Source organism: Rhododendron vialii, chromosome 1a, assembly GCF_030253575.1.
Source record: "Rhododendron vialii isolate Sample 1 chromosome 1a, ASM3025357v1".
Taxonomy (NCBI): Eukaryota; Viridiplantae; Streptophyta; class Magnoliopsida; order Ericales; family Ericaceae; genus Rhododendron; species Rhododendron vialii.
In genome coordinates, this window is record NC_080557.1 from 14,630,182 (window position 1) to 14,644,147 (window position 13,966).

The following is a 13,966-nucleotide window of genomic DNA, read 5'->3' on the forward strand; positions in this document are numbered from 1 at the left end:
AGGTCAATGTGTACTTTCAAATGCTTAAATTATTCAAGAAAGTTTAGTTTCCTATCTCTTTAATGGAAGCCATTGACGCAATTCCTCAGTTTGCTAAGGTCTTGAAGGATCTGTACACGTCAAAGCGGAAAACTTAGAATCAGGACAAAGTGCTTCTGATAGAGCAAGTGAGCTCCATTCTCCGGGCAGAGATCCCCACCAAGTGCAAAGTCCCTGGTTGTCCTACCATCCCTATAGCTATCGCGGGCCAAAGTTTGATAAGGCTTTGCTGGATTTGGGAGCAAGTGTCAACTTGCTCCCCTATTCGGTATACTTGAAGCTAGGCCTAGGCGATTTGAAAGCCACACCGGTCACGCTATAGTTGGCTGACCGAAGTGTGAGAATTCCAAAGGAGTAGTAGAAGATGTTCTGATTCAAGTGGGTGAGTTTCTTTTTCCAGTCGATTTTATTGTCTTGGATACTTGCCCAATATCGGAGGTCTTTGAGAAGACTCCTATCATCCTTGGTCGTCATTTTCTAGCCACCTCCAATGCTGTTATGAATTGTAAAACTGGACAAGTCCAATTGTCGTTTGGAGACTTGAAAATGGAGGTGAATGTTTTCAATGTGGATAGTCGGGTTGAGGATGATGAGGAGGTGTATGAGGTGAGTTTAATCGACACGCTAGTGCAAGAGCATGTCGATAGTGTGTTGTACAAGGATCCTTTGGAGATAGCATTAACCGCCGAAGAGGCATCATTCTTAGATTCTCCAGAGGTAGGGAGTTTAATGGAGATGCTTGCAGTGGAGAATGTGTGTGGCACCGCTTGGAATCCAGTGACGTTGGGCGCCCTATCTCCTAAAGTTCTCCCATCGTCAGGCTGAGGTGCTTAAGCTTTTAGATGCGGGTATTATTTACTTGATAGCTCATAGTGAGTGGGTGAGCCCAGTGCAGGTAGTGCCTAAGAAGGCAGAAGTGACCGTCATGAGAAACGGCGAGGGCGAGCTAGTGCCGATCCGTGTTCAAACTAGGTGACGAGTTTGCATAGATTACCAGAAGCTCAATGCGAGCACCCGAAAAGACCACTTCCCTCTCCTATTCATTGATCAAATTCTAGAGAGGGTGGCTAGCCGGGCATTCTATTGCTTCCTGGATGGGTACTCTAATTACAATCAGATTGAGGTAGCCATGGAGGATCAGGAGAAGACCACATTCACGTGTCCTTATGGCATGTTTGCCTACCGTCGCATGCCTTTTAGCTTGTGCAACGCTTCCGGCACCTTTTCAAGGCGCATGATGGGAATTTTCAATGACATGGTAGAGAAGATCGTGGAGGTGTTTATGGATGACTTTTCAATTTTCGGGGATTCGTTTGACGAATGCCTCAAGAACTTAGAAAAGGTCTTGCAACGGTGCGAGGAAAAACAACTTGTGCTTAATTGGGATAAGTGCCACTTCATGGTGACCCAAGGGATTGTGTTGGGACACATTGTCTCATCCAAGGGTATTGAGGTGGACAAGGCGAAGATTGATTTGATTGCTAATCTTCCTTCTCCCAAGACTGTCAAGGATGTCCGGTCTTTCTTAGGTCACGCCGGTTTTTACCGGCGTTTTATTAAGGATTTCAGTGCCATCTCCCGACCGTTGTGTCAGTTGTTGTCGAAGGATACACCTTTTGTGTGGTCCGACGCGTGTGAGGAGGCATTCAATACATTAAAGCGGAGTCTCACTACTCCGCCGATTGTTTAGCCTCTAGATTGGAGTTTGCCCTTTAAGTTGATGTGTGACGCCTCCGACTATACAATCAGAGCGATTTTGGGGCAGAGGCGATGGAAAGATCCCTATGTCATTTATTATGCGAGCAAGACTTTGAATGAGGCACAAATGAACTACACCACTACGGAGAAAGAATTGCTCGCGGTGGTGTTTGCCTTGGACAAGTTTTGGTCCTACTTGGTGGGTTCGTAAATTGTGATGTATACCGATCATGCGGCCTTGAAGTATCTGATGACCAAGCAGGATGCGAAGGCTCCCCTTATCCGGTGGATTCTTTTGTTGCAAGAATTCAAAATCATAATTAAGGATAAGAAAGGGGTTGAGAATGTAGTGGCCGACCACTTGTCTCGTCTGGAGTTTGAGGACCCCACCTCTCATCTCCCCATTGTGGATTCGTTCCCGGACGAGCAATTATTCGCTGCTAATGCGTGCTCATGGTTTGCAGATATCGCCAATTATTTGGTGACCGGGCAAATTCCACCCCATTGGTCCACAACTAAAAAGCAGTGATTTTTGCGATAGATTCGGCAATATATTTGTGATGATCCATATGTGTTTAAGTATTGCGCGGACCAGATTATGCGCCGGTGTGTCCCCGAAGCTAATCAAAGGGGAATTCTTGAGTTTTGTCACACGGAGGCGTGCAGAGGTCATTTCTCCGCGAAGAAGACTACCGCCAAGGTCAGTGAGTGTGGTTTCTATTGGCTGAGTTTATTTAAGGATGTGTATGTCTTTTGTAAATCGTGTGACCGCTGTCAGAAATTAGGTAAAATTGGCTCGCAGAATATGATGCCCCTCCAGAACATTTTTGTGATAGAGGTTTTCGATTGTTGGGGCATTGATTTCATGGGCCTGTTTCCGGGGTCATACGGTTATGAGCACATCCTTCTGGCGGTGGATTACGTTTCCAAGTGGGTTGAGGCAATTCCCACTAAGACCAGCGATTCTAAGGCCATGCTAGAGTTCTTGCGAACTAACATTTTGTCAAGGTTTGGCATTCCACGTGCCATTATCTCTGATTAGGGCACACATTTTTGCAATAGGTCTTTTGGGGCATTAATGAGCAAGTATGGCATCACTCACATAGGTGTCTACTGCCTATCACCCTCAAACCAACGGTCAGGCTGAGCTAGCAAATCGCTAGATTAAGGGGATTCTAGAGAAGACCGTGAAGCCGAATAGGAAGGATTGGTCACTTCGATTGACTGATACCTTGTGGACCTACCACACTGCTTACAAGACCGTGTTGGGTGCTTCACCCTATCGGCTCGTTTATGGTAAGGCCTGCCACTTGCCCGTTGAGATGGAGCATAAGGCCTATTGGGCCATTAAGACGCTTAACGTGCGTTTACCTGAGGCGGGTGCCAATAGGAAGCTCCAGTTGTGTGAGCTCGAGAAAATTAGGAATGACGCGTATGAGAGTGCGAGTATTTATAAGGCTAAGGTTAAGGTGTATCATGATAGAAATATTCAACGTAAAACCTTTAGTGTTTGTCAAAAAGTGTTGCTGTATAACTCGCGCCTTCATTTATTTGCTGGTAAGTTAAGGTCCCGGTGGGATGGTCCCTACGTTGTGCATAAGGTTTATCCGAATGGGTCGGTAGATGTTTGCGACCCTAAGAATGGTAATATTTCCAAGGTTAATGGGCAGCGTCTGAAACCATTTTTGGAATATGTAGAAGTAGGTGAACTAGATGAGGTGTTGGTCGATCTTGTTTATTCGGATGACCCTGTTGTGTAGCCGTTGGGCTACTTTCTGATGGGTGGCTTTCACGTACCACTCTCTTCACTAAGAAGTGGACCCCGCTCCTAACGATAGGGGTACCCATCATTGACTTGGATTTTGGACACAATTTTTGTATACTTGTTCGTTTATTTATTGTTAAGCAATAAAATCCAAAACAAAAAAACAAAAGAAAATTGGAAAAGGAAAAAAATTAGCATAATGGTCTAGTATAGCCACCTGGTCGAAGCTATGTATGTAGTACTTAGGAGGTTAGGTCTGACGGCAGGCGCGTAGTTAGCAGCGAGAATTCTGTCTGAACCATCTGACTTTAATGTCCAAACTCTGTGGAGATTGCTTCACAAACGGAGTGGTGGGTAAGGAATCTGATAGCCCCAGAGGGAGTGACAGCCTATTAGATGATGGCACCACTTCTCAAGATATCGTTGAATCCCATGCATACTGTCCTTCCAACAACTAGGGAACCACAGTCTTCGGCCAGGGAGAAAAGTAGTACCCGTGTCTTTCGCGTGAAGAAAGTGGATGATTTTTTGTATTACATTTTATTTCTTACCTTGTTTGTGTCTTTTAGTTATTTTTCTTGCTGTCTTGGAGGCTAACATTTTGCAGATTATTCGATCCAAGTTGGGGGGTCTCCCTCTCTCTATAGTTTACTCTGCTTAGCCCCCTCATTTTCGAGGTGATATATCTCCTCTCTTTTACGTTTCTGTTTTTATATTTATTTTTTATGCTATTAATGCGGACATTGAATAGTTCAAGTTGGGGGGAGAGATCACTTTATTACTTTATTCTTTATTTTGTTAAAAAATTTAAAAAAATCAAAAAAAGATGGAATTCTTTTTGAATGAGACTGAAAGCGGTTGAGATTGACTCTTTATTGATTGAGTTGGAGATATGATAGTCATTGTTTGATTATATTTGTTGTGGCATTGTAGTACTTTTTGCTAGCTTGTCGCGAAAATTTGTCATGGCTTTTATTTTTAGAGCATTTGCATTTCACGTCTATTTGGGTTTTGGTTGTTTGTGAGTTGTGACTTAATTATTCTTGATGGCTAGTTTAGTGGAGACTTATGCCCATATGAGTTTAGAGCCTTATCTTTTCTTAGAGTGGTGTCAAATAAACTCTTCTTGTCACAAAAGAGTAAATTTGTTGTGGATCTCATTATTTTTGTTGTCAAGTGTTGGGAATATTTTGAATTACCTACTTATCTCTTGGGTTTGAAAAGTTGTATGGTTGTATTACTCCTTGGAGAGGATTATAGGCCATCTTTGCTATTTTGAGCCGGTTCGTTTCTTTCATTCATACATTTATCTCTTGTGAACCCATTTGAGCCTCATGCATACAGCATTTTTCTTGTTAAGCTCCACCATCTATATTGTGTTTTGAAAGGCTTAGTAATTATGTGGAGGTGAACTATTCAAGAGAGAGAGAGAGAGAGAGAGAGAGAGAGAGAGTAAATGTAGTGAGAATTGAGCTTTATTGATTGGTGATCTTTCCCATAAAAAAAAAAAAACCAAAAGGGGAAGACATCAAATTATTGTGGTAAGGAGAAATTATTGTTCTAAATGTGGGAAAGAAAAGGTAGGAAAGAGAGATTGGCGGAGTTGAAAAAAAGGGCACGCATCGTTATATTTGCCCTATGTGAGTTGTGGTTAACATATTCTCGGACACTTAAATTTTTACCTAGCCTTGAAATACTTTCCCTTACCTAACGTTATCACCGGAATTAAAGTCCTATTTGATTCTAGGGGCAATGGGCTGTGAATTGGCAGATAGAGTGAATTTCCAACACTTGATATTCTTTTCATGAGATCGTGTGTCCAATTTACAGAGCATTCTTTTTGTGTCATAATGTGCAGAAGTATTTTGCTTTTATTTACATAACGTCCGCCCGCACATATTGAGAGTAATATGCACATTGTTTCGAGTGATTTCATTTGTTGAGTGCATGACATGGTGAGATTTGAAGTCGAGACTCGGTCCGGAGAGAACTTTTGGTTATTTTTCACTTGTGACCGAAGCCCTTGTTCACACACGCTGAGTATCGGTGCCATGACTTATTTTTCTGACTTGATAGTATCTAGAACTGCATATGTCGTTATCCCTTTGCGATGGCTTCATATTCTTTGCTTGAGATATCATTGAGCTGTCTTACAGGTTTTTGGGTTTCATGTGGAAAGGATTCTCGGTGTTTTGTGGGTGATCACTACTGAAAACTCTCACGAGACTTCACTCGTCCTACCAGGGATCGCCTAAGGGTTTAAAAGGCTTGTTGCACGGGCTAAGTGCAATGGTGAATCCTATGAAAGTGGCATAATTAGAATTTATTTATTTATTTCTTATCTTTTGCTCGGGACTAGCAAAGTGTAAGTTGGGGGACGTGACAAGTGTCAAAATATACATATTTTGGCCCTCTAATCTACATTTATTAGCCCTATATTTTGTTAACTGATTTTTATTATGTGTTTTTATGTTTATAGGTTGCTCGAGTCCGTTGTCTGAGACTTTAGATAAAAAGAAGACTTTAAAGAAGATTGGGGTTGAATGCAAAATAATTCACAATTGAATGGTTCATATATTATTTCTTGAAATTCAAAGGGCCTTTGTGTGATTAAAGCCCTCAACCCTATATAAACAATTAACCTACTGACTGCTAAGGGTACGGAAGAAAAAGGAGGAAAAGAAGGAAGCTGCGCACAACCACGACTTTCTTCCGACGGACGATTTGTTTTATTCCCACGCACGGACAAAACAAAGAGATGGGTTGCCGTGATATCTTCTTGGGATCACGCACGAAGAACAAAACGAAGAGTGGGGGCTGCGAGGTTTTTTTTGTTCCGAAAATATTGTTTAGTTTCTTATGAATTTTTCTTTCCTTCAAGTTATATAAAGTTTTGTTCAACTACTTGCATTTTGGTAACTCGTTTTAATTTCTATTCTTTACAAAAGTTGTTCGTTGGTTCTTGTTTAACTTCGATCTTTTGTTTATTTTTCATCTCGCATTATAAAAGCATGATTAATTCTAGGATTTTATTCCTTCTATTTCTAATAATGAGTGAGTAGTTTTTCTGAGGTTTGATCGTTGGGTATAGGAGCGCCGCGACCCAATTAGGATTTGTCTCGCAACTTTTTCATACATCAATTTAATTAAATAAATTTAGTTGGTGAAAACTACGTCCGTTGGACGATCTGAGGCATTCCCGAGACTCATGTGAGCGGGAACGGGGGATCAAAATCTGTTCACCGCTGTGTACGGGACCGGCAACCTTAGGATTCGCATCCTTCGGAGTTTCCAATTCTCCCTAAATTTAACCATTTTTAGAACCTTGAAAAGCGAGTAAATTCTAATTGGGTAGTGCGCGCCGAATTCCCTACGACCGTATCTCTCTTTTCAATCATTTGAGCTAGTTATCTGTTAATATTAGTTAATTAAATAACTAAAAAGACAAAGGGTGGCTACTTAAGAGCTAATTTTTAATACTACAGCCCAAGGTTTCACAGCACACACTTCACCGTCCTTAGAGGATTCGACTCAGGTCTTACCGGGTATTGTGCTACATCGGTCTCAACCCTACGCTTGAAACAACCCATTATTTTAGGTCTAGAATTCGGTCAAGCAGTTATGAGATACAAAAAAATGTTATGAATTATAATGAAAATGTTACGAATAGTACTGTTGAAAGGTTATGAATTCTAGAACAAAAGTTACGAAACACACTAAAATATTATGAATGTACCATAAAATAGGTACATATGGTACACAATTTTAAGGGATGTTTATTGTAGACTTTCCCCTTATAGTATGTGCAAAACAAGATTTTAATACTTATTGGGAACAATCTGAAGCCTTGAAAAAAATATCACACCTAAAACAACATCAAAAGGTTGTGTATTTTTGTTATTTTTTGAGCTTATTGACAGCACAAATGGGCTTTCCATCAAAAAAATCCAAGAAAAACGAACACTGCAAATGAACAAAGCTTTAAAACGGTCCATAAATGCTTCCACACATGTTATCTTCTTACATAGTCAGTGTTACCCGATCAATCTGTCTTGTACTCTCTTTTTCCAAGGTTGGAACACAGCGGGTGCCACAAGGTGAATTATTTTATTTCAATCATTATTGTGAATCCCGGACCAGTCTCAAAAGCCCAAAAGTGGATTAAAGCCTAGTGAATGGAGCCTAGAGGAGACCTGTATGTGCACCTTTGCAAGTGTAAGGAACACTGAACAAGAAGAAAAAGACAGCATCACGTGACAAAAAAGAAAAAGAAAAAGAAGGGAATGGTAAAATCAATTTTGTCCATTCCTTCCCGGGCCCACGGCCCAACCAGACGTGGTCTAATCATACTAAAATCATTTTTGAGTTAATTCTGGGCCGGTCTTAATATTGAAATTCATAGTCCACAAAGTCCTATAGGGTAAAAGTGCAATGTTCACTAAATCCTGTGGATGTGATTTTACTTCTTTTACCCACTTTAAATAGTAACAAATGAACACAGCCCATCATTTAGGGTTTCAAATGAATGCAGCCCACCCCTCTCTTTCTCTCTCCTCCAGTCAGCTCCGCCACCACCGGCTACTCCTCCGCCGGTCTCAGACACGCCACCGGCCACACCTCCGCCAGTCTTAGCTCCACCACCAGTTACTCGTCCTCCGGTTGTTCCACCCCCGCCACATCCATGGACGTCGATGCCTTTGCCGCCACCCTCTGTCCGCCGCCTCCATGGACGTTGATGCCTCTGCCGCCTCCATCTAGAACTACAATCACCGTTCTTGCCGCGGTTCACAAATGAATGCCCCATCTCATCATTTTTGGATTTCAAATCTCCCAGTCCATCCCTCCACCGCCACCCTCTCTTCGACCAAGATCACTCCGTCCGGAGGCAGCGCGACATCGTCCTTCCACCTACGCTTGACCGCCGGCCACTCGACGGCAACCGCCTTCTCCGTTTCCACCTTTTCAGCTAACAATGTTAATTGTTAATTTGGACATAATTTAACACTGTTAATTATAAATTTAGACAGAATTTAATACTGTTAATCGTGGCAGAAATTAATACTGTTAATTATAAATTTGGACAAAATTTAACATTGTTAATTATAAATTTAGATAGAATTTAACACTGTTAATCATGGCGGTGGTGGTGGTGGTGATGGTGGCGGTGGCGATGGTGGTGGTGGTGGTGGAGTGGTGGTATAGGAGGTTATATAGACCAACTATTAATTAATACTGTTAATTGTGGTATAAATTTATATAAAAATTAGCACCGTTAATATAGAGAGGAATTAACACTGTTAACTTAGATAGAAATTAACACTGTTACTTGTGGTGGTGGTGGTGGTGGTGGCGGTGGCGGCAGTGGCGTGGTAGTGGTTATTGTGGCGGCGATGGTGGCGGCGGCATGGTGGTGATGGTGTTGGTGATAGTGGAGTGATGGTGGTAGTGGTGGCGGTGGCGGCATTGTGGTAGTGGTGGTGTAGGAGGTTGTATGGGTGGACTGTTAATTTAGACAAAAATTAACACTGTTAATTGTGGTGGTGGCGGCGGCGGCGGCGGCGGCAGCGGCATGGTGGTGGTGGTGGCAGTGGTAGTGGCGACATGATGGTGGTGGTGGTGGCGGCGGTGGTGTTGGTGGCATGGAGGCAGCAGTGGTGGCAACACGGTGGCGTGGTAGCGATGTGATAGTGGTGGCGGCATGGTGGTGGTGGTGGCAACGTGATGGTGGCGGTGTGGAGGTGGTGGTGATGTGGTGGTGGTGGTGGCGGAGTACTGCCCTTCAATTTCTCTCTCTCCCCTTGAACAAGCTTCTTCCTCCAATGTTGCTCCTTGTCTCGCCGGGCCTCAATTTCTGGTACTACCTCGCGATCATCTCCTCATTGTCATGGGTTTTCTCATCTTTGACCATGGATTTCATCAAGAAATTAAACCGCCCGCCCCGTCTCCGTCTTCCTGATCTCGACGCTTCTTCAATAGGAAAACCATTTTTCTGAATGGCAACGCCAGACTAAAGAAATATGGAAACATTTTTATGAACAAACGTAAATACACGTAGTTCTTCAATCCTAACCTCAATTTAAACTCATCACGTCATATATACCGGCCAGCATAAAAAAAAAAAAGAAAAGAAAAGAAACTAATTAATACAAGTACCATGGAAAAAAAAAAAAAACACATTACAAGGAATATTTAAACGGAACCAAATAATAGACAGGAAAATATAGCCATAGCCCATGCTTCTAAAACAACCGAAACTACACAGTTCGCCCCTACGAATTCAAAAGTAATACTTACCGATATTCGTTGGAGCTGATTTTTTTTAAGGCCCCATAAAATAATATTCAAAAATTTATGGATATTTTTTTAAATTTTTGTGGGATCCAGAATGGGCCCAAACGCATTTTTCCTTGCATGGTTTCCCACAAATCTTCATTGCGAATAGCAGAGCTGCTTTTCTTAATACCCATTTTGCTATTTTTGCATATATACCGGTGTGTAGGGGCCACTCTGGGTTCCGTATGGAAATGAGTGAAAGTAAAATTACCAAAAGATAATCATTTGCTTTCATTCACTTCATTTGAATTTTACAAAAGGAACAATTCCATTTCCACTTGCTGATGAGTTACAACATGTGTGTGTATATATATATTTATACATATAGTCTCATTCTCCTACGAACCACCTTAATTTAATAAAATAAGGACCTTCCTTTCCCGATAGAATTTCGATGATCCAAGCTGCTCAATGTGTTCAGAACGTGACTTTAAAGGTACCCACGAGAAATCAGCAAAAAAAATGACAGGAAAGGCTTCATCCGAGCAATTTTTGTTTGTTTTTTATCGAACGGTTCAAATAAAAACTGCTCGGATGAAACCCTTCCCGGTCATTTTTTTTGCTGGTTCCTCGCGGGTACTCTTAAAATCACGTTCTAAACACATTGAGCGGCTCGGATCATTGAAATTCGAACGGAAAATGGGAGGAATGGAGAGGTCCTTATTTTAACTAAAATAAGGACCTCCTTATTTGAAAATAACTGTTTATACATAAATAAATAAATATATATATATATATATATATATATATATATATATATATATATATATATATATATATATACACAGAGGGCTTCTATTGCGGACGTCCTTACAATTCTAAGATGCGGACTTTTTATGCTAGCCGTTGGATGAGATCCAACGGCTGTGATAAAAGGGGAGACACGCGGGTAAAATAAGGGGGTGGGTCGGGTAAAAGCTCCCTCGCGGATCCACTCCGGGTCAAAACAACACCCCACGACTTCCACTGTACGCGTCATTTGAAACAAACAAGAGAGAGAGAGAGAGAGAGAGAGAGAGAGAGAGAGAGAGAGAAGCTGCAGCCATGAAGATGAAGAAGAGTGAACAAAATAATGAACGAAGAAGAAGAAGATGGACGAACGAAAAAGAGGAAGAAGGTCTCTCTCTCTCTCTCTCTCTCTCTCTCTCTCTCTCGATTAACCGATCTTTGTGTTTTCTGTGAGTTAGAGCTTCGAACCAGATTTAGGTCTCGAACCAACAAACAGAGGTCTCTCTCTCTCTATCGATTTCCCCTAACCCACTCGACTACAGAAGATTAGGGCTCAATTTCCCCCTAACCAACATACATGTGTTTGATAATCTTCATTCTTAGGGCTCGATTACAAAAGATTGGGGCTCGATTTGAAGGGGTCTCTCTCTATCTCTCTTTGAATTTTTTTTTTTTTTTTTTTCAAGTTGGGGGTTTTCGAGAGAATAGGTATTGGAGCAGTATGTTTACAAACAAACAAAAAAAAAGCCCTAGATTCGAATACTTGCTGCGTTTTTTACTTTTTAGTTTCGAATACTTGCTGCATTTTTTGAGAAAATGGGTATTTTACAGTTCAGTGTGACAAACCCTAGTTTCTTCGTTCATCGAACACATGTAGATTACAAAAAAAAAAAAATACAGATATTAACCCAAAAATATAGATTTTTGTAATCTCTAGTTCGATTTCAACCTATACATAGTCTTGAGTGATTGCTGAATGGGGGTTTTTGAGGTTTTTCTGGTCACAGTTTGCTTTTAGATGGAACATTGTTCTTTTGCTTACTAATTGCTAGGACACACCAAAAGGAGATTTGTAAGTGACTTCCAAACAGTAAGTCTCCTATCTTTTGTTTTTATCATATAAATCAAGTAACCTTCTTGTAAAAGCCATGAGGAAATATTTTTTGCATTAACGTATTGATTGACTGAATTTTTTTGTAAAAGCCATGAGGAAAAGCCATAAACTAAATTAAGTAACCTTACAGTGAAATCTTACTAAACCAATTTGATTGACTGAATTTGAGTGTGTTTTGTCTCTTGGTTTTTAGAATGCAGTGTTTGGAAGATATTGACGTAGTCTCACAATTACCATATCAACCATGTGAATCATCTCAACCATGTGAACATCTGCTAATTCTTCTCAAATACCTTACCTTGTAGTGTTTGGACGATATCGATGGTGGAAGCTGTGGCTTTTCTTGATGCTTTGCGCTGGGCTCATGGGAAAGGATTCAGCAAATTGAAAGTGCTAACGGACTGCTTAATGCTAGTTTAGGCTTTGCGGAGTATGGAGCATGCTGATGTTTTTGTTAAACCTGTAATTAGGGATATTCTAGATTTGGTGCAGGAATTTGATTATGTGGCAATCACTAACGTTCCTAGGAATGTTGTAAGAATTACCCATAATCTTGCTAAGTCTGTAATGCGTTAGCGGTTCTTATATATATAATCAAGTATCCATTTCCTAAATAAAAAAAAAGCAACAGAGCGGATTCTAGCGTTTTGGGTTTGCAAAATTTGTTTCGTATTTCCGTTTGTTGTTATAAGTTGATGAAACTAGCTTCTATTATGTTGGCCATGGTTTTGGCAAAAAAATACGCCATTAGAAAGTTTCAAAGTGCAGATTCAGAGTGCTAAAAACCTATTTCTATTTCCCCTGTTTTCTAGATAACACCTTATCCCCTATTTTCCAGATTTTCCCTTGTCGGCTTCAACTAATTTACCAGATTAATTAGTGAACCAACCGGTCCTAGCATAAACACCCATCAGTGCATTGTAAACATGGACAGTGTTACCCAGCTAAGGCCTATTGTTTGGCCTTCCCAAGAACACTCAATATAGTTGCCAGATTAAACCACGTACAAATCCAGATTACGACCATTAAGCCAGATTTCCAGATTAATTAGTAATCCTGGACATTGAACCACACAATTCACTAACGTTCAAGAAATACAAAATAAACCAGATTCTACTCCATTGTTTTCCAAATTCCAGATTGTACCTTCTTTACAAAATTTCCACCAACTTTCAACAATAGAAAAAAATAAACCAGAGTACAAGCACAATACATCAATCCATGTGAAAGGCACCAATACATCTCCTACATAAGAACCCAAAACAGTCAATCGCTGCACATAATGCTGCTAATAAAATGCTCCCTGCCAGTAGTTGATGCGTTAGAGCCGTTTCATATGACAGCTGCACTTCTTTTTGGTGCAGAAAGGTGTCAACTATTGAACCACGAAGGGTTAATGAATAAGAAGAAACATCACTATACACCAGCATTCTTCTGTTTATAAGGAAATCCTCAATGAGTGTAAGTAGCTCCCCAGAGAGAAATAATTCTGCAAGTACACATCTTGTCCGCATATCAGACCCCGCTGCATATGAAGCCAATTACGATTTGTTAATGGAAAAGATTCAGAAAATGACCGAAAGTATCATGAATGCCAATCGACAACCCTACCTGTGAGCATGTGTCCAGCAAAGGATTCAAAAAAGAGGATAGAACCACTCTTCAGAAAAGATTTGAATTCCTCCATAGCAACTCCATAAATTTTGTTCAGTACAACTGAAAAAAAACACGCATGCCTTGTCCATGGAAACAGTAAAGAGAAAAAAGAACCAGAAAATGATTAGCACCTAATTTCTGAATCCAACTAGAGATTACCAACAAAAAAAAAAATCGAACCAGAGATTACAAAATCTATATTTTTGGGTTGAAATCTGTATTTTTTTTGTAATTTGGCATGTGTTCGATGAACGAAGAAACTAGGGTTTGTCGCATTGAACTGTAAAATACCCATTTTCTCGAAAAACGCAGCAAGTATTCGAAACTAGTTTTTTTTTTTTTGTAAACATACTTCTCCAATACCTATTCTCTCGAAAACCCCTAACTTGAAAAAAAAAAAAAAAAAAGATTCGAATAGAGAGAGAGAAAGACCTTCAAATCACGCCGTAATCGAGCCCCAATCTTCTGTAATCGAGCCCTAAGAATGAAGATTTTCAAAACATGTATGTTGGTTAGGGAAAAATTGAGCCCTAATCTTCTGTAGTCGAGTGAGTTAGGGGAAAATCGAGAGTGACCTCTGTTCGTTAGTTCGAGCCCTAAATCTGGATCAAGCCCTAACTCGCAGAAAACAC

General features: G+C 40.6%; 1 protein-coding gene across 1 annotated transcript; it reads right to left on the bottom strand.

The window, feature by feature from the left end:
• Positions 1–12,753: 12,753 nt before the first annotated feature.
• LOC131305841 (uncharacterized) lies at positions 12,754–13,714 on the bottom strand. Its single transcript, XM_058332437.1, has 2 exons — positions 13,290–13,714; positions 12,754–13,203 (listed from the first exon to the last, which is right to left on the bottom strand). Exons 1-2 carry the CDS (start codon positions 13,363–13,365, stop codon positions 12,893–12,895), a joined length of 387 nt encoding a protein of 128 aa, XP_058188420.1. The 5' UTR covers positions 13,366–13,714; the 3' UTR covers positions 12,754–12,892.
• Positions 13,715–13,966: the final 252 nt, after the last annotated feature.